General features: G+C 47.6%; 1 protein-coding gene across 6 annotated transcripts in view; it reads left to right on the forward strand.

The window, feature by feature from the left end:
• The first annotated feature begins 234 nt into the window (after positions 1–234).
• The window catches only part of PLD6 (phospholipase D family member 6), an 83,868-nt gene continuing 63,365 nt past the window's right edge, over positions 235–20,737 (forward strand). For 4 of the 6 annotated variants that reach the window (XM_069984274.1, XM_069984276.1, XM_069984278.1 and 1 more), the window contains exons 1-2: positions 235–917; positions 2,399–2,894. In XM_069984274.1, the coding sequence (XP_069840375.1) occupies positions 521–917; positions 2,399–2,649 (648 nt within the window). In that variant the 5' untranslated portion in view covers positions 235–520 and the 3' untranslated portion in view covers positions 2,650–2,894. Of the gene's footprint in view, positions 918–2,398; positions 2,895–9,233; positions 9,533–14,889; positions 15,079–20,737 lie in introns of those variants that run through there. The other 2 variants (XM_069984275.1, XM_069984277.1) reach the window with 2 other exon arrangements.

Below are 20,737 nucleotides of genomic sequence, written 5' to 3' on the forward strand. Positions count from 1 at the left end.
CCCTTTAAGGCACAAGTTGGACCAGTCTTGAAGTGGAAATGACATCATCTAAATGTTGACTTGGTTTATTCTAATACATGTGGGTCATTGACTTCATTGCCCCCGCAGACTATTACTGACAGGTTTTCCTCACAGTAGCGTCTGCCATTTTTCAGGTTTCCCGCGCTCCAACCCTCACGCAGCAGGCCGCCTACTTTCCCGCGCTCCTCCCCTCACGCAGCAGGCCGCCTACTTTCCCGCGCTCCTCCCCTCACGCAGCAGGCCGCCTACTTTCCCGCGCTCCTCCCCTCACGCAGCAGGCCGCCTACTTTCCCGCGCTCCTCCCCTCACGCAGCAGGCCGCCTACTTTCCCGCGCTCCTCCCCTCACGCAGCAGGCCGCCTACTTTCCCGCGCTCCTCCCCTCACGCAGCAGGCCGCCTACTTTCCCGCGCTCCTCCCCTCACGCAGCAGGCCGCCCACTTTCCCGCGCTCTTCCCCTGAGGTGACAGTTACGCCATCTCTTAGACCTCGCATCCTGTCATGGTCCCTGCGGTGTCATGGCGGCTGCTCGGGCTGTCGGCAGTGTTGGTGTCGCTGGGCCTGGAGCTTATGTACCGCTTATTGCAGAGAAGGAGGAGGCCAAAGCGGGAGGTTCTCTTCTTCCCGACCCCCCTGATCTGTACGGAGCCGCTGCTGAGCCCCGGGTTGCTTTGCTCCTGCCCGCTGCCTCACAGCATGGACGGCCCGCTCTCCCGCCTCCTGCTGCGGCTCCTCCAGGCCCGGCGCTCCCTGGAGCTCTGCGTCTTCACCTTCTCCAGTCCCCCGCTGGCCCGGGCTGTGCTCCTGCTCCATGATCGCGGGGTCCGGGTGCGGGTCATCACCGACAGCGACTACATGGCGGCCTCTGGATCCCAGATCGGAGCCCTGAGGAAGGCGGGTGAGAGATAACGCGCTGTGTGAATGGGGACTGCATAGAGGGTGCGGTACTGTGGAAGATAGTACATGGGGGGGGGGGGGGGGGGGGCTGTGGTGACTGGTGGGATGTAGTATCCGGGGGAGGGGGGGTCATAGTACAAAGGGGGGGGGGGGGGGGGCATATTGGGCTGTGGTGACAGGATGATGGAACATGGGAAGGGGGCACCAAAGTACATGGGAGGCCAAGTGGTGAATTAGGGGGGAGCCTGTGGTGACTGGAGGGGCCACAGTACATGGGGGGGGAGGCTGTGGTGACTGGAGGGGCCACAGTACATGGGGGGGGGAGGCTGTGGTGACTGGAGGGGCCACAGTACATGGGGGGGGGAGGCTGTGGTGACTGGAGGGGCCACAGTACATGGGGGGGGAGGCTGTGGTCACTGGAGGGGCCACAGTACATGGGGGGGGAGGCTGTGGTGACTGGAGGGGCCACAGTACATAGGGGGGGGGAGGCTGCGGTGACTGGAGGGGCCACAGTACATGGGGGAGGAGGCTGTGGTCACTGGAGGGGCCACAGTACATGGGGGGGGGAGGCTGTGGTGACTGGAGGGGCCACAGTACATGGGGGGGGGAGGCTGTGGTGACTGGAGGGGCCACAGTACATGGGGGGAAGCTGTGGTGACTGGAGGGGCCACAGTACATGGGGGGGGAGGCTGTGGTGACTGGAGGGGCCACAGTACATGGGGGGGAAGCTGTGGTGACTGGAGGGGCCACAGTACATGGGGGGGAAGCTGTGGTGACTGGAGGGGCCACAGTACATGGGGGGGGAAGCTGTGGTGACTGGAGGGGCCACAGTACATAGGGGGGGAGGAGGCTGTGGTGACTGGAGGGGCCACAGTACATGGGGGGGGGAAGCTGTGGTGACTGGAGAGGCCACAGTACATAGGGGGGGGGAGCTGTGGTGACTGGAGAGGCAACAGTACATGGGGGGGGGGGAGGCTGTGGTGACTGGAGGGGCCACAGTACATGGGGGGGAGGCTGTGGTGACTGCAGGGGCCACAGTACATGGGGGGGGGGGGGGGCTGTGGTGACTGGTGGGGTGTAGTATCCGGGGGAGGGGGGTCATAGTACAGAGGGGGGGGGGGCATATTGGGCTGTGGTGACAGGATGATGGAACATGGGAAGGGGCACCAAAGTACATGGGAGGCCCAGTGGTGAATTAGGGTGGAGGCTGTGGTCACTGGAGGGGCCACAGTACATGGGGGGGAGGCTGTGGTGACTGCAGCGGCCACAGTACATGGGGGGAGGCTGTGGTGACTGCAGCAGCCACAGTACATGGGGGGAGGCTGTGGTGACTGGAGGGGCCACAGTACATGGGGGGAGGCTGTGGTGACTGGAGGGGCCACAGTACATGGGGGGGGGGGGGGCTGTAGTGACCTGTGGCGATAGGTTTAGCCTGTTAGCAGACCTATGGCTCCTATAATAATTGGCTCCTTTGCTCTACAGGGGTCGCGGTCCGGCACAGTCAGTCCTCTGGGTTCATGCACCATAAGTTTGCGGTAGTGGACAGGAGCGTTGTGATCACCGGCTCCATGAACTGGACCATGCAGGCCATCCAGACCAACAGGGAAAACCTCCTTATCACAGATGATGGGGTGTGTGTGCAGGCCTACATGGAGGAGTTTGAGCGTCTCTGGGAGGAGTATGACCCCGCTGGGTACAGCTTTTTCCCAGAGGAAGATGAGAATGGATCCTGATGCCTTGTTGCTGTGATTTCCTGTCACAACCCAGTCCTGTTTTACAAGGCTCGAAGTTTCTTAGTTAACTTTTAAACTGTTTTATTGAGAGATCGCCAGGGAGCATCAGTGTATCGTCTTATACTGGAGGACATGGATGTATATACAACCTGTATATCAGGATCCGTCAGCATCTGTGTATTCAGACCATCTTCATGGATCAGCATAGGGCACATTTCATTCCGCAATAACATGATGCAGAAAAGGTACTCAGTATGTAGATGTTACTAAGAATTGTAACGTTATTTCATGGCTCTGTATCCTATCTGCTTATTGTGTATGGGATCTGCCATTGTTAATTTTTTTTTTTTTTTTTTAAATATGCCGTGCACTGTGTAAAAGCGTGGCCAGGGCAGTCTACCAGGATTTCTATGGTTTACATCAGTGACCTGATGTAAATATAGTGGAAACATATGCCAGCTCGAAGCTGGTGTAGATTGCCTTGTGTGGAGTGTGGCCTGTCTCCCCAAAATAAATCCACTGAAACAATTGGCAGTAGGGAGTTTACATATTGTAATGCTTAAAGCACCCGGATCGCTATGACAATGAAGTTTGAATGTAGTGCTCCGTTAAGCACAGAGCACTACAGATGCACATTCGTAGTGTAGTTCGTGTCGTGGGCTGCACTACATGTGTGTGAATATAGCCTTAAAATCCCATCTGTTTTGTTGGTAGTAAAATATATTGCAGTTTTTCCAAACACCAATCTCACCTCATTGAACATACCCGATGTGTTCTACAGAATCCGTCAGGTTCCAAAATCCAGCAACATATCCTATACGTCCGAATGGACCTTGAAACTTCCCATTGACTATAGCTTGCTGCTCCAGAATTGCTGGTACATTTGTGTATACTGCCACTGAGGCAAAATAATAGTTAACCTCCGGCCCTCCAGCTGTTGCAAAACTACAATCTCCACTCCCTACTCTTTATATGACACCTGAATGGACCCAATAGACTTGCATTGTACGGTCACGTGACACGGAGCGGAGATTGAATGCGCTGCATGTGAAATTCTCTGTTTCTACTAATTGGCCGCAGTCTGAACGCGACTGATCAAAACTTTTGACATGTCTCTCTGTTTTTTGTTTTTTTTTTATTTCATTTTATTTTATTAATAAGTGACACTTTAAAATGTCATCTGTCTTGCTAGAATTTACACATACTGCAGATTTTTCACACACCAATCTTGCTTCTATGAACGTACCTAATATGTTCTACAGAATCTGTCAGATTCCAAACTGCTGACCCCATTAGATAGCCGTTAGGCTAAAGGACAACTGTGGCCAAAACATATTTTTTAATATGGTCCAGGAGAGAAAGAAGCACTGCACCTCACACCTATGGCTGACACTATTGCCTCTCGGCTGCATATAAAAAAAAAATGATCAAGCCACACTGCCCCATGTACCAACGTGCAGGTCTCTGATACACATGGTTCCCTACGCTAAGTCCACACTGTGTCGGTCAGTGACCACCACCCCCGCCAGGTGTGCACAGGCAGGGAAGGGAGGCCATGGAACGGCCCTGCAACCCCCATTTCTCTCCTGGACCGTATTTCTTTCTTTTCTCCGTGTTTTGCACTCCTGGCAAGACCCACATGACCGCAATTAGCAGGAGACACCTGAGTGCACATGTTTTAATCCCTCCTGTCTTTTCCATTCTGTCTGCAGCAGCTATGGTGAGTGTAATACCTTATCCAGACTTGTGCTGTTTGGGGGCAACCTCCTCCGCCGGTGGTGCCGGCTGGATGTTTTTGGGGGGGCCTTTTTAGGTCTGGTCCTGTGACATGGGGGTTGCAGGGCCGTTCCATGGCCTCCCTTCCCTGCCTGTGCACGCCTGGTGGGGGTGGTGGTCACTGACCGACACAGTGTGGACTTAGCGTAGGGACCCATGTGTATCAGAGACCTGCACGTTGGTACATGGGGCAGTGTGGCTTGATCAATTTACACACAAACTTCTGAGATTTTAAAGAGGACCTGTCACCCCCCCGTTAGATCCCCCCTATACTCACGTGATCCCACCAGGTCCCGCTTCCTGAGCCGGTCGGGTCACGGAGATATCGGCGCCCGAAGCCCGGCGCGTGCTGAGAGATGAGTCCGATGCCCATAGAGAATGACTGAGCATCGGACTCCCAATTCATTCTCTATGGGCATCTGACTCTGCTGTCAGCGCGCGCCGGGCTTCGGGCGCTCATATCTCCGTGACCCGACCGGCTCAGGAAGCGGGACCCGGCGGGATCACATGAGTATAGGGGGATCTAACGGGGTCAGGAGCCTGACAGGTGTCCTTTAATTTTTTTTTTTATATATGCAGCCATAGGTGTGAGGTGCAGCGCTTCTTTCTCTCCTGGACCATATTTTTTTATTTATTACTTATGGAAAGTTGGACAGATGTAGATAAATTATGGGAAATGCACATATAGTGCTATTTCCCTTAATTTAGTAGATCAGGCAGGGTTCAGATTCTGTAAAAAAACTGTGATGTCACGAATCAGCTGTAATTCATATGGACTGTCTAGCAGGGGGCGCACTATATGTAGAAGTCTATGGCACTGTATTGTGTTAATGGAGATGTATGTAAAGTAATGTAATGTACACTATGCTTTATTGATTGAATACATTTATGGAATACTTTTGGGAGCAAGTGTCCTTGCTCCCCAAAGTATTCCATAAATATATTCAATAGAGATGAGTAAACCGGGTTCAGGTTCGAGTCCATCCGAACCCGAACGCTCGGCATTTGATTAGCAATGGCTGCTGAACTTGGATAAAGCTCTAAGGTTGTCTGGAAAACATGGATACAGCCAATGACTATATCCATGTTTTCCACATAGCCTTAGGGCTTTATCCAACTTTAGCAGCCACCGCTAATCAAATGGCTAAAGTTTGGGTTCGGATTGACTCGAGCATGCTCCAGGTTCGCTCATCTCTAATATTCATTACATTTAAAGGGCGCCGAGCAGGGAGGGAGAGAGGTGCCTGTACATCTAACTACCTCCCCCCTTCCTCCCTGCCCGGTGCTGTGGGACACACATACACTGTACTACTACTCCCATCATCTGCTCATAGTATGAGCAGATGATGGAGGAGTAGTACCAGGGCCATCCCAATCCCCCCCCCCACATATGCACTGTACTATTCCTCCCATCATCTGGGCATAGTATGAGCAGATAATGGGTGAGTAGTACCAGAACTATCCCCGTCACCAGCACCCCCCTGCTGCTGATGTACTGCAGAGCTCACCGCTGCCCCCGCGTCTTGCCGACTTGTTCCCTGATGTCACCCCCGGAAGCTCGGGTGACAACAGGAAACGAGTCGGCAAGACACGGGGGGAGGGGGGGGGGGGGGGTTGAGCTCTGCAGTCCCCGACAGGGAATGTGAACTGCAGTGCAGGGGGTGCTGGTGATGGGGATGGCCCTGGTACTACTTCCCCATCATCTGCTCATACTATGAGCAGATGATGGGAGGAGTAGTACCGTATATATGCGTCCCACAGCACCGAGCAGGGAGGAGGTAGTTAGATGCACAGGTACCTCTCTCCCTTGTCGGTGCCCTTGGAGCAAGGACACTCTAATCCTGGATAACCCCTTTAAGTGCCTTTTGCTTTTAACAAAATTTGTGTTTGATATGTCTTGTTAAAAATGTGCACTTGTGTCATAGCAGGGCATTGCAGTTTCATGTGATATGTGCTGCATTTATTTTAAAAAAACTGCTACAAAAAATTAAAGAAGCCAAATTAATGGTTTTTCTACTTTTGCAGTGTTTAACACTGTCTAAGCAGTTGCGGTTAAAGGGTAAATATCATTCTATCGACTACTGCCTGCTGGTACCCTTTAGGGATGGTCCAAACCCTCCGAGGTTCGGGTTCGTATGAACCCGAACGCTCGGCATCAGATTCCCGCTGTATGCCCGCTCCGTGGAGCGGGCAGATACAGCGGGAGAACCACCTGGAAAACTGGGATACAGCCTATGGCTATGGCTGTATGCCAGTTTTCCAGGCGGTCCTCCCGCTGGATCCGCCAGCTCCACGGAGCGGGCAGACAGCGGGAATCATTACCAAGAGTTCGGGTCCGTACGAACCCGAACCGAACTCTGTTCGGACCATCCCTAGTACCCTTTAAGGGTCTGTTCACACGTACAGACTCGCAGCTGAAATCTCGCTGCGAGTTTTGCAGCGAGATCAGCTACGAGTCAAGGTCCTAGTCCCAGTACTACATGCACCGCTGCGAGTATGTAATGCAGCCGCCCCTTAACACCTTATGCTCCCGCTCTGCTGTCTGTATATACATTACCTCTCCTTGCTGCACTGGATCCCGGTGTCCTGCTCTCCCGCCAATCAGTGTGTTGCCCAGCTGCAGCCACTGATTGGCTATGCAGGAGAGCAGGACGCTGGGACCCGTGCAGGAGAGAGGTAATGTATATACAGACAGCGGAGCGGGAGCAGAAGGGGTTAAGGGGGCGGCTGCATTACATACTCGCAGCGGTCTTTCAGACCGCTGCAAGTATGTAGTACTGGGACCTGCCAGGGTCTTGACGCAAAACTCGCAGCGAGATTGCAGCTGCGAGTCTATACATGTGAACAGATCCTAAGGCAGAGATGGGGAACCCTTGGCCCGCCAGCTGTTGCATAACTAGTTCCTATCGTGCCTGGACAGCCGAAGCTTCAGCTGTCCAGTCATGAAGGTAATTGTAGGTTTGTAACAACTGGAGGCCCGAAGGGTCCCCATCCCTGCTTCAAGGGGTAGTAATGTGTGGCAGGTATATACGGGGGAGGGAGGAATGGAATCCTGACTTACAACCTGGAGCTGCAGAAAAAACTGCCTCTCTCCGAGACCAAAGTCACAGGATCTGTCTCTTCTGTTACCAGGCAAGCTGTAACTTCACCCACCACTGACATCATACCAATCAGTGAGCACCGGGGCAAAGGGGTAGGGAAATAATAGAACAGTGACCGCCTCCTGGGCAGTATAGGGGAAAGGAAACAGTTGTTTTATCTCTTCCTAATTCATTTAGGATGAAGATAGATATTTAGTTTACAGTGTAACGCAGAATGAGACGATGGGCAGATACTACAAGGTGAGGTAAATACTTGGCAGTTGGCTCAGAGATGCAATGCATTTTGGGAAATGTAGTTTCCCAGCTGGTGCCATCTTAGATATAGATCGGTTTTTAGAAAAATTTGTAACTCAGTAATGGCAACATCTAGAAACCAGTTAGGTTTGGGAGCATTTAATTTTTTAGCTCTTAGGTGGAATTTAACCGGAAGAAAAATAGTACTGAGTGAACTTCTCCAGACCCAAATGCTCTGCAATTAACTCCCCACGTCTGGATAAAGTTGATAAATCTAGACAGAAACTGAAATTTCGCTCAACACTACTGAATAATCCTATTCTATGCCTATATAGTGGTGTATGTCAGAGCTTTCTGCTGATCAGCCATAGATAGAGATAAGTAAATTTCCAGTAATAGCAAAGCGCTTTATCTCTGCAATCCACTAATCAGCTGACTGCCTTATAACTCACTACTGCTCCTCCCAGGGTGCTGGGAACAGCTGGATTCAGTCCTAGGAAAAGCTGAGACCGTAGGTTGTATCCATGTTTTCCTGGCAGCCCTAGGGCAGCATGCAATCTCTGCAGCCACTGGTAATCAAATGACTGAGTCTTTCAGTTGCCGACTCGAACACTTTTGACAGATCAGCTCAACACTAGTCATAACTAGAGATGAGCGAACCGGGTTCGAGTCGATCCGAACCTAAACGTTCAGTATTTGATTAGCTGGGGCTGCTGAACTTGGATAAAGATCTAAGCTTGTCTGGAAAACATGGATACAGCCAATGACTATATCCATGTTTTCCACATAGCCTTAGGGCTTTATCCAAGCTCAGCAGCCACCGCTAATCAAATGCCGAAAGTTCGGGTTTGGATCAACTCGAGCATGCTCCAGGTTCCCTCATCTCTAGTCATAACCCTAAAACCTCCTGCTTGAGATTATGGTCTCCCTTGTGCCACTAAAACAGCACTGAGCCATTAAGGCCTTGATTTTGCATGTAGGTCGTTTATAGCAACAAAGACATTAGCAGTAGATTCTACAATCCGTAAGGTGCAGCTCCAGGGATTAGACTTGGCTTTAATGTCACCAGTATTAGAAAAAGAAAAAAAAAAACAGTCAATACTAGAGATGAACGAACCAGGTTCAAGTGGATGCGAATCCGCACGTTCGGAATTTGACTAGCTGGGGCTGCTGAACTTGGATAAAGCTCTAAGGTTGTCTGGAAAACATGGATACAGCCAATGACTATATCCATGTTTTCAACATAGCCTTAGGGCTTTATCCAACTTCAGCAGCCACCGCTACTCAGATGCCGAAAGTTTGGGTTTGGATGGACTCGAGCATGCTCCAGGTTCGCTCATCTCTAGTCAATACCTTTATTAAAGGGGTATTCCCCTCAAAACTTTTATTAGTTAGTTAAATCTAGAAGCATACTTACCAGCATTGTGTAATATGCTTCTGTTTTCATTTTTGCACCGTTTCTCCACTTGCCAGGCTGTTTCCTCTTCTCAGTTGATGCAATCAGCTCCTCTCCAGATCTACTCTGACACCGCTCCTCTTCTTTTCCTCCCTCCGGCTGAGGCGGGGCCATGTGATGCATGGGCAGGGCAGCAAACCAATGAGAGCTAACCCAGCCAATAGGAAGCCATAGAATGATCATGTGACCTCTGAAACCTCTTCAACAGCATCTGAGAAGATTTTTTTTCCCATTGGGCATCACAGCCCTGTGCCCCAGCCCCCGTCACACATGTATCAGCCGACATCATCTTTCCCTGGCCCACCGCAACATGGCCCTCCCACACAGACAAGTGTCAGCAGCATCTCACTGTGCTGGCTCTCCTCTCATCACCCTCTGTGCAGCCCCCCCTCCCCCTCCCTCACACAGACAAGTGTCAGCACAGAGGCTGATGAGGGGAGAGCCAGCACAGTGAGATGCTGCTGGACACTTGTCTGTGTGGGAGGGGGGGAGGGGCTGCACAGAGGGTGATGAGAGCAGACCAGCATACAGTGAGGGGCTGCTGGACACTCGTCTGTGTGAGGGAGGGGGAGGAGGAGCTTCTGGACAAGTACGTGTGTGTGTGTGTGTGTGTGTGTGTGTGTGTGTGTGTGTGTGGTGTGGTGTGGTGTGGTGGGGTGGGGTGGGGTGGGGGGTTGGGGGGGCCTTCACCCAGGCTGATCAGAGGAGACCAGCATACAGTGAGGGGCTGGCGGCTGGGAGGAGATGATGCTAATTGATACATTTGTCCAGGATGGGGGGGGGGGGGGGCTGCTAAAAGAAGATGCTGCTGCCAATGCTGGAGTTGTGCAGGATTGGGGTTTTTTTTTTTTTTACTATTGTGAAGGTTCTCTGTTTACTTTCCAATATGCTGCATGTGAGCTGGGGGCGGTACACATGTGGACCAATGACTGCGCCGCAATGCATGATGGGAAATGTAGTTTCCAGGGCAGTGCCATGTTAGCTGTACACTATTCAGAGAAAAGTTCAAAAGCAAGAACGGCTGCACACAGAGAGGCGTGAGACGGCTCAAATTACTCAGAAGGTGGTGTGTATGATTGGCAAGGTTATTTAGCATTAAAATTTTTTTGCTCCTGAGGGAAATACCCCTTTAAGTTCTTCCAGCTGTTTCCAAAGTGTGGCCAAGGCATTACCAGTATGACTTAAAGTGAAACAGAGCATAAATATTTATTTATCCAGTGTCCAGATGTCTATAACAGGAGCAGTGCATACATACCTTTGTTCTTCAGGAGGCAGCCACCTAGCACCAGCTGATGGGTGCCAGTGGCACCTCCTGAAGTCCGTCGGAAAATGACCATGGCTGCGGTCACGTTGGGTAAGCTTGCGCTAGCGCGGGCTTACCTCAGGATTTTTACGGCGGCAATGGAAGAGGACGGCTTCTCCATAGCGGCGTTTGCAAGTGGGGAAATATCTCCACAACGCACACGCCGCAAGAGAGCCTTATTGGACGACTCCTCCACATCTTCAGAGGACATTCCCCCCTAACAAAAAGAGAGCTGGGAGTAGTATTAACCAGTTCTCAGACAGAACAGAGTCAGAACCTGAGGAAAGTGCCACAAAACACTTTCCTCACTCACATGAATAAAGATGTTACTGCTGTCCCCTCATTTGAGCACTAGTTCACAAAGGGATTCATAGGTGAAGCAAACGCTTCATAAAGGGAACTGTCAGACTACTGTAGACTGGGATTGTGACACAGTGACAAGGTCGGGCCGCCTCGTCTGAGAGGGGTCGACGCTGTGACCTACAAATGAATAGTGGGGGACTGTCCGGCAGGACACCCCCTAACAAATTGTTCTCACAGAGATGAGCCATTGCTAAATCCTCTGATGTGAAGGACTTTGCCCAATTAGCATTTAGAGCCACTCTCAATAAAGACGACGATTTAGTCCTTAGAAATCACATCGGAATTCCGGACATACAGGCTTTAATAGCTCCTGAGATTGACCCAGCCCTGCTGTCCATTAGAGGGAACCCAGTATCGAATGATACTACAGACAATACAATGCGAAATATTCAATATAAAATTGCTGACGCAGTGGGACCTCTTATGCTAATACTCTGGAAAGCGGAGCAAGAGGGCAGCGATCCAACATATGATCCCAAGGCCCTACTTTCCTCAAAAATGGCTCTCCTAAAAGCCACAAGCATGTCTGACTTAGCCCCAAAGAGCCACGAATTCCCAAACCTAGAAACATCAAATCTGTTTGGACCAGACTTCATACAAGAAGTCAAGGGCAGATACAGAGCCCGCAAATCCTTCTCAGACCTTAAAAAACCAACACATTACCCCAAGAGACCCTTTCATTCGGAGGGCCGGTCTTACAAGTCCCAGGGACAGGCCCGTGATTACAACCAGGGACAATCTTGAAAGTTCTATGCTAGAGGAGCAAACTAAAACCACAGGGGAGGTTTTAAAAGAACATCCTCCACAAAGAGACCAGCCTCAGGTGAGCACATTAACTTTAATCCCATCCCGGGTGTATATAAGCTCTTGGCAGGCTATAACTACAGACCGTTGGGTCATAGATGTAATAAAAAACGGCCTACAATTACCATTATTGCGTTACAGGCGGGAAAAATAGCAAAGACAGATTCAAGCCAGAAAAGCTGGATAAGTCACCTTTTTCCAGTCATAAAACCGGACGGGTCAGTAAGACCGGTCCTAAACTTCAAACCCCGAACAAATTTCTGAATCGAAAGAGGTTCAGAATGGAAAGCATTGCAGAGTTAAGACTACTCCTGGAAACAGACATGTTTTTAATAAAAATAGATCTCAAAGACGCTTGCCATTGCCACAGCGCCAAAACACAGAAGACTACTACAGTTCTTCTGGAAGGGCCAATTATACCACTGGAATGGTGTTTGGCCTTTCTATAGCGCCTTATGTGTTTACAAGAATGCTAAAAAGCGTTATTACCCATCTAAGAGCTAGGGGCATAGTATACATAGTGTACTTGGACGACATACTAGTTTTTCACAAACAAAGGGAACACCTAATACTTCAAAGGGAAACCATACTTTCTCTTTTAAACCAAACAGGCTTTACCATAAACACAAAAAAGTCAGTACTAGAACCGTGCAGAACGGTAGTATTCCTAGGCTTCCAGATAGAAACCACACCATTCCAGATCAGCGTTCCCACCGACAAGTGGGACAACATAAAAGAGACGATAAAAAGAAGCCTAAGGCCCCGTTCCCACTGAGCAAAGCTAGCGGAATTCCGCGACGGAATTGTCCGCCGCGGAATGCCGTTAGCCTCCCGCTCATAATGGGACTCTATGGGAGGCGCGCGCTGCTGCTCTATACGCGCTGAAGAATGAACATGTTCATTCTTCAGCGCGGACAGGGCAGGAGCGCGCGCCTCCCATAGAGTCCCATTATGAGCGGGAGGCTAACGGCATTCCGCGGCGGACAATTCCGTCGCGGAATTCCGCTAGCTTTGCTCAGTGGGAACGGGGCCTAAGGAAAGAAACAGTAACGCTCAGAGAGACTGCAAGTCTAATAGGGAAAGTGGTAGCAATGCAGCCAGGGTTCAAAATAGCACCCACCCTCTGCAGACGAACACAGATCTGGTTAGGGAATCTTTTGAAAAAAAATTCAGTGGAACAGAACAGTCACCTTCCCATCAGAGATACGAGAATAATGGGTTTACATAATTTCATTAAACAACCCTCTACCGTGTCCAATAAGAGCTCCGCCACCAGACGTCACAGTTACAACAGACGCATCCTTAGTAGGATGGGGAGCTTTTTCAGTACACTCTGCTATAAGAGGAACCTGGTCAGGAAAAGAAAAGTCCCTCCATATAAATGTATTAGAACTTCGGGCAGCGAGATTAACGTGTTAAAAGTTAATACAGAGCCGTCCCCACCAGCAGTCTGTCCTCCAAACGGATAGCAAGACTGCAATCGCGTATGTAAACAAGATGGGGGGCACAAGGTCAAAGACACTATGTTTAGAAGCGTTGGAATTCTGGGCCTGGGCATTCAACAACAGAATAGACCTGAGAGCAACATATGTCCCAGGCCACACGAACAAAATAGCGGATGCCTTGTCCAGGCAGAAGCTGACACTGACAACTGCCTCACTCACACAAGAGAAGTTTCTAATGATCAACCAGAAATTTGGCAAGAGGGAAATAGACCTTTTTGCATCTGAGACATCAGCAAAGTGCCAGAAATTTGTGGCCAGAGTATGGTCCCCAGGGGCATGGAGGATAGACGCCCTATCCTTCCCGTGGTTAGACCTCCAGAATCTGTATGCATTCCCTCCTCCAACATTACTATTTCAGATACTGCTGAAAATAGGGAAAGAACAGATTTCACAATTAGTTCTGGTATATCCGGTATGGCCCTCCAGACCGTGGTATCCAAAACTCCACAACATGGTAGTACAGAAGAAGCTACCCTTAGGACTGACGTCAGACTGCTTATAACAGACTGACACAACTTCCTCAGCTAATGTGGATAGCGGCATCAGTCAGTTGTTCGCTTACCCACAGCTCACAGAACAGGCAAACAATCTCATAAATTGGTCACTCAGACCAAAAACGCGATCCAGATATAGATCTATCATTCAGGAGTTCCAAAAATGAAGATCAGAAAAGTAGCGACAATACTCAAACTCCACCGAGTTTGTGGTCAACCTTGAAATACCTAACGTTAAAGTTTCAATCAGGTATTGCATCAAACACACTAAAAACAATAGGTTCAGCGTTAGCAGTAATAATACCAGACCTTACTACTAATAAGCTATACCTCAGACTCCTAAAAGGTGCGGTAGCGGCTACACCTATAGTTCCAAGATATGACTCTACTTGGGATGTTGACTGTTAAAAGTATTTAGCCAAACTTACAGAGAAGTCTGTACGAATGACAGGCATCAAGTTGGCTTGTTTATTGGCCTTAGCATTAGCGGCCAGATCCATGGAACTCACCCTAATTGACATTCACGAACCGTGGCTCTCGCCCCACTCCTAAAGGGTTTCATATTACTCTTAAAGGACCAGTAAAAACTACTAGTATAGACAGTACTCATAGAATTAGATCTAATCAAAGATTCAGAAGACCAGTCACTATGTCTGGTCACCACAATAGAACAATATCTGGACTTGACAGCTCCAACACGCCAAATCATTACCAATTTGTTCTTAACTTCAAGGCCCCCAGTTAGAAAGGCAACCTCCAACACTATCAGAGGCTGGATTCTTCAGGCCATGAAAAGCGGTGGGGTAAACACAGAAAAATTCAAAGCACACTCCCTAAGAGGTGCTGCTGCCTCACAAGCGGCAGCACAAGGGGTTGCCCTAATTACAATCCTAAGATCGGCCAGATGGAAGTCCGAAAGGACTTTAATAAAACATTACTGGCGCCCATCAGATTGTGACAGAGACAGAGAATCAGATTTTTGAGAGCAACCATCAGGTGTGTGCTGATCTACCCATCAGCTGGTGCTAGGTGGCTGCCTCCCGAAAAAACAAAACACAGTTTGCAGGAATTTATGACCTGCAAACTGCATTTGTTCTAGGGAATAGGTCAGCCACCTAGCAACAGCGCCCACCCCCCCCAATCCCAGATTAATCCTGGTAGGTGCTCTCTGAACGATACTTATTCATGTTCTCCTTATTCTAAGATTCACCAAGAATCAGAAACAGAATATACAACATGGGCAGACCGAGACCAAGAAGTGAATGAACCGTAGTCAGGAAGATTTTTTTGCGTTCCACGAAATGAACGAAAGCCTTGTTCAAGAAGATAAATAATCTTTACACTGTTTAAAAGGAGAAGAAAAGGATAGAGAGATAATACATCTTGTTCTTCACAACACGTTATATTGTTAAATAAATTCATGAAGCATTTATGGTCTTATTATGAGTAAATAAGCAAAATAATATATACATATATATATAAAACATAACAACAACGGGTTATAAAGTGATTAGGTGAGGTCACCAAGCCTTCCGGGAAAAATTCTGAGGTAAGCCTGCGCTAGCACAAGCTTACCCCACGTGACCACAGCCGCTACGGAGCGCGGCCGCGGTCATTTTCCGACGGACTTCGGGAGGCTCCGCCGGCACCCATCAGCTGTTGCTAGGTGGCTTACCTATTCCCTAGAACAAATGCAGTTTGCAGGTCATAGATTCCTGCAAACTGTGTTTTATTAATGCGATGTGATCTGGCATCTTCAGTTAAAAGCATTTTTTTTCCTTTTATCAGAGGTGGGTCTGTGCCCCCTTCTCTCCAACCACTGCTGTATCTGCAGGCCGCCACATTTTCTTCAGAATGATTGACAGCTGTCTCATTAAAATCCTGGTCTTCTAGGGCAGTATTAATCAACAGCTGAGCAATCAGGTTTGGGTTCGTCTGAACTTACTCTAATTACAGCACATAAACTTAAAGAACCGACTGATCTCCTGCTGCCTGATTTATCCAACCCAAAATAAAAATTATTTGCCATTGGTTTTAGGGTATATTCATATAGAAGGGAATTTTCATGGTTTTTGTTAAGGCTTCGGTATAAAATGGTTGCAAACTTTTAAGCAAACCCTTTGACTTTTGCGCAAAATTTTTAGTTTTCTGCAAAAAAAAAAAAAAATTTTTTTTTTTTTTGTTAAAAACTAGAGATGAACGAATTTACTGTAGGGATGACATGTGCAACCACTGTTGCTGCAGGCAAAGACTGGGGACCACTGAATCAGCAGGGAATATAATTAAAGTCAAAACCCTTAAAGGGTTTTAAGGTTTTCACAACTGAGGTGCAAAAAAAGTTTCCACATAAGTAGCAATGTAGATTCATCTTAAGGGTAGCTTCATGTACTGTATCACAGCGAATTTGACTAAATTAATGAACACAGCATCAAATCCGCACTTTAAAATCCGCTGCAATACGGTATGTGTGAAGCTACCTAAAAATGGTTTTCCTGCTCATTTTAAACTTCATCCCTTAGTGACTGCCTATACAGCTTTTTACAGCGGTCACTGATAGGGGTTTTTTTGTTTTGTTTTTTTTTTAGCTGCCATCAGCTTTTTACGGCACAGAATAGTGCAGTGGCGCTGGTAATGCCCGCCCCCGTTCCTCCCGGCTACAGGAGGAAGCTGAGGGGTCGGGGCAGTGTGTGGGATCCGTCCCGGCAACGCTGCATGCTTTCATCTCCCCTTACCGTGAATCCATGGTGAGAGGAGATGAAAAAATGGTTCCCCCACCCCCCAGATTAACCCCCCTAGTGGCCAGTAACTAACCCTCCCCAGGCAGCCATCACATCCAAGATGGCCACCACCATCACTGTGAGCAGACTATGTCTATTTACAGTGATGGAGAAGAAAAACCAATCAAAGCCCCATTCTCTCCACCACCGGAGGTGGCGTAAAGCATGGGGCAGTTATTAGGGACGACCCTGTGTGGTCCTTGCACAAGCGATCAGCGGTATATACTATATACCATTGATTGCTTGTTCCATGTGCTGTCCAACACTTTTTATCCCGTCACAATAAATCATTGGTGACAGGAGATAAAAAGTAAAAGAGTGGCCTCTTCGTCTGGGAAGTTTATTCTATTGGCACTGCAAACGCACCTTGCTTTCGAGAACTACAGCAAAATCTGCAATAAAAATGTTAATTTGTGCTCCTTTCCTTCTGAGCCCTGCTGTGTGCCTATACAGTGGTTTATGCCCACATATGGGGTACCGTTCTCAGAAAAACCTGCGTTACTGATTTTGGTGGGCTTTTTTCTCGTGAAATTGAGAAACTTTAATCTAAATGGATATATTTTGGAAAAATTTTAATTTTTTTATGGCCTAAACATTCATTATTGGAAAAATTATAGTTTTTCATTTTTACTGTCTAATTTTGAATACTTTCCTCTAATACTCTTGGGGTCAAAATGCTCACTGCACCCCAAGATGAATTCTTAGAGAGGTGTACTTATATTTATTGCCACTACAAGGGGAACTGCAAACATACCGGGCACTTGGAAACTTCTTCAGCAAAATCTGCACTGAAACTGCTAATTGGCGCTCCTTCCCTTCGGAGCTCTGCTGTGTGCCCACACAGTGATTTATGCCCACATATGGGGTACCTGCGTTACAAATTTTGGGGTGCGTTTTCCTTTCATGTTCCATTTGAAAATTAGAAAACTTTAATCTAAATGGATATATTGGAAAACTATTTTTTTTATGGTCTGCTTCTTACCGGGTCCCACGCGCTGCAGCTCCAGAGAGGCCTGTCAGCTCAAACAGTCCGCTCTGAAGCTGGAGGGCGCAGGACCAGGGGAGAAGCAGAGCGCAAGAGGAGCCCTGCAGTATGGATAGGTAATGTATACAGTTTGGAAATTGCCAGCCGTGCACCGCTGTTACACGTAGCGATGCACGGCCGACACCGACAATTATCGGTCCAAACCTATATCAACGATCAGCCGATGATCGTTGTCTTTATTACATGGAACTATAAGCGGCCGATTGTCGCACTGTGTTATAGGGCCCTAAGACTATACCAGATGTTGTGTCTACTGTCCCGCCTTACTTTATCTCCCACTTAGCAGCAAAAGGGAACTAAAATAAAAGGCATAGATGTACACATTTAGATAAGGGCGCCAATCGTTTTTGGCAGAATGAATCTAGGTGGACATGTTCTTGCAGAAAATCTACATTCATGTTGTTACCACTGCTCAGTATGATACAAGAGAAACAGACAGCATATAAAGGGTGGTGCAAAAATAGTTTATTACGATATAGTTTATGTAAAGTTAAGTAATAATATTTACAAAATAAAAATGATCAGCTACATCCACAGGAACCTAGCGAGTCGCACGCATCCGGCGGGAAGAAATAACGTGAACAAAGTGAGCTGCAGGGAACAGGCAAATCGAGGAACGAACTTAAGATATCACCACAAATAAAAAAAAAAAAAAGAGGGAAAAAATATGAAAGCATTCATACTATATGTTGTACTGAGAGACAAGATCATCAATGTACTTTAAAGCCCATCTGCTGCCTGCAATAAACCCTGCAGCCCTGGTGACCGCGGCGGTGCACAGGAGGGTTTACTAAACCAGAAGATAGCAGAGGGCGTCATAAAAACAATAATAAAAAGTTAAAGTAATTTTGAGAATGACACATCGATATACATCCAGACAGAAGAACTATGTCTCTCTGGTATCCCTGTCTATTCTGGAGTTGGGTTGTTTCTTGCATATTTTATTGGGCTGTCCAGTGAGCGCCCCTTGGGAGTTCACATGGTGTGGCCAAGGCAGATGGTAGAAGTTGGGGTAGGGGCTGTATATAATCAAAGATAGGAAGACTATGGCACCATCGCTGTGGCAAGACTCCAAGCTGAGACAGGAACTGCTGTAATCTGTAGTCCAGCCTTAGCCATAGTGCTATTGTCTGCAATCTAAGTGCTACAAATGCCAATGACTGATGCTGCTGGAGATTTTAGGAAGTGCAATTCACTACCATCTGATCCTCAAGGGCCCTTTTGCAGGGGGCCCCTTTGCTTTACCAGCTCTAGAATCACATTAGGATGTTGAGTTTTGTGTTTTGGATAAATATTTGGGACAAACAAGAAAACTTAATACCATGAAGAAAATAACCTAACAATTTGTGAACGAACTTGACAAGCCTATTGTAGTGTGTGGTATGAACGCCACAATGTTGTAGGTTAAACAATCTTTTGGTTGGATGTGTTCTACGGCAGAACAGTGCATAAGGTTCGTGGTGGCACCTACACCCTTTCGCTGCCAGAACCAGTTACAGTGTAGAGCGCTGGCAGCAAAGGAGCCAAAAACAGTCATAAACCTAGAGCTGGATTATGTTACAGAAAAGAAAGTGTGCGTGTTATTTACATATTACACAATACATTATCTCCTCTTCACATCGATGCTGCAGAACCCACAGGCAACAGAAGACTCCGTTAACTTCGGCAGCTAGCGCCGCTTCTCTCCGGGGAGAAGAACCGGACACCCACTTGGAGGAATGTGGAATACTGGTCAGAGGCCGGCTGTACAATCCTCTACAACGTATATTTATATATATTACACGGGACAGAAAAATGCAGGACTCGGTGAGGACATTCGGTGAGGTTCTAAAACATTATCAAAACTTACAGGGTCATTTAACTCCAAATGTTACACTCAATCCACAAGAAGAAAAAAAGGAAGAAAGAGAAAGAAAGGAAAAAAAAAACATCTGGGGATTTAAGATTTAAAAACACAAGTCGGACACAAACCTCACTATCTCAAGAATTAAGAAATATGTACAAAATGTTTTCTGAATACTATACAGGTTTTCTTAAATTATCTGGCAATTAAAACAGACAAGTGATTCATAGGCGGGACCTGTGCATGCACTAACTCTACCTTCGCCACGGTCCCAAAATGCACCCTCTGCAGGATAAAGGGGTGAATTGCAAAAAAAAAGTAAATACAGTACGACCATATACACACTAGCACATGATAGGACTGAACCTACTCCCCCTCAAACTCTCCTCTAAGAAAAAAATAAAAATAAAGTGTGTACACTATGTATACAGGGATCGAACTGACTGAATGCTTTAAGTTTTGCTGTGACAATTCTCCATGATTCCAAGATAACTAGGATATTGCAGGATGTGTGCAACCCAATACCGAAAGAATTGTTTGCCTATTTCTACGCTGGACATCTACAGTTTGGCAACACCAGATTGCGCTGGACACCTGTAATCTGAGTAACACACGGATACTAGAACATGGTCGCTTCATCAATGCAGTATTCCGTTCTAACAGCTTGAACAGAATGTATGGGCCAGTAACATGTAGCTGTCTTGTGGGGCCATCTCCTTATTTCTCTGGTTTACAGCAATGCTTTTGTCACCATAAAGGGATTCAGAATACGTTAAAACATAGCATGACTATAACAGATGACATCCACACTGCCAAAGTGCAGAAGAAACACAAGTAATTCCACCGCAAAGACCCTGAGAGCAAACAGAAAAATACAGCAAAGAAAGGAAACTGCTTTAGATTAATTATTGGGGGTTTTATTGACTTCTTTGACCCAAGTCTTGGTTCCCCAACTTGTGACTCTCTGATTGTAACTTAAAAATCCCATCATGCCCTGACAGTCTCTCTCTTTAAAGTAGTAAGTGCAAATTTGCATACTCAAGTTGTGGTTCTCCAGATGTTGCAGATCTACAATTACCATCATGCAAAAAGCTGTGACAGCACGATGGGAGATGCAGTTTTGCAATAGCCAAAGAGACACAGGTTTGGGAACACTGTCCTAAATAAAGTCTATAGGTTAGATTCAATTTGTTGTTTTGAAGAGGTCTTTCTTTAACATCTAAAATTATGTGGAGTATTAAAAGGACGTTCAAGCTTGTCTAAACCTGATATAACTTTTCTGCATTGACAGCATCAAGACACCAGGTGGTGCTAGTGACACAGTAATGGACATTAAATATTTGTAAAGACTAATTCACGTACGTCCGTGAACGGGAGCCTCCCTGGA

Source organism: Dendropsophus ebraccatus, chromosome 9 (genome assembly GCF_027789765.1).
Source record: "Dendropsophus ebraccatus isolate aDenEbr1 chromosome 9, aDenEbr1.pat, whole genome shotgun sequence".
NCBI classification, from domain to species: domain Eukaryota; kingdom Metazoa; phylum Chordata; class Amphibia; order Anura; family Hylidae; genus Dendropsophus; species Dendropsophus ebraccatus.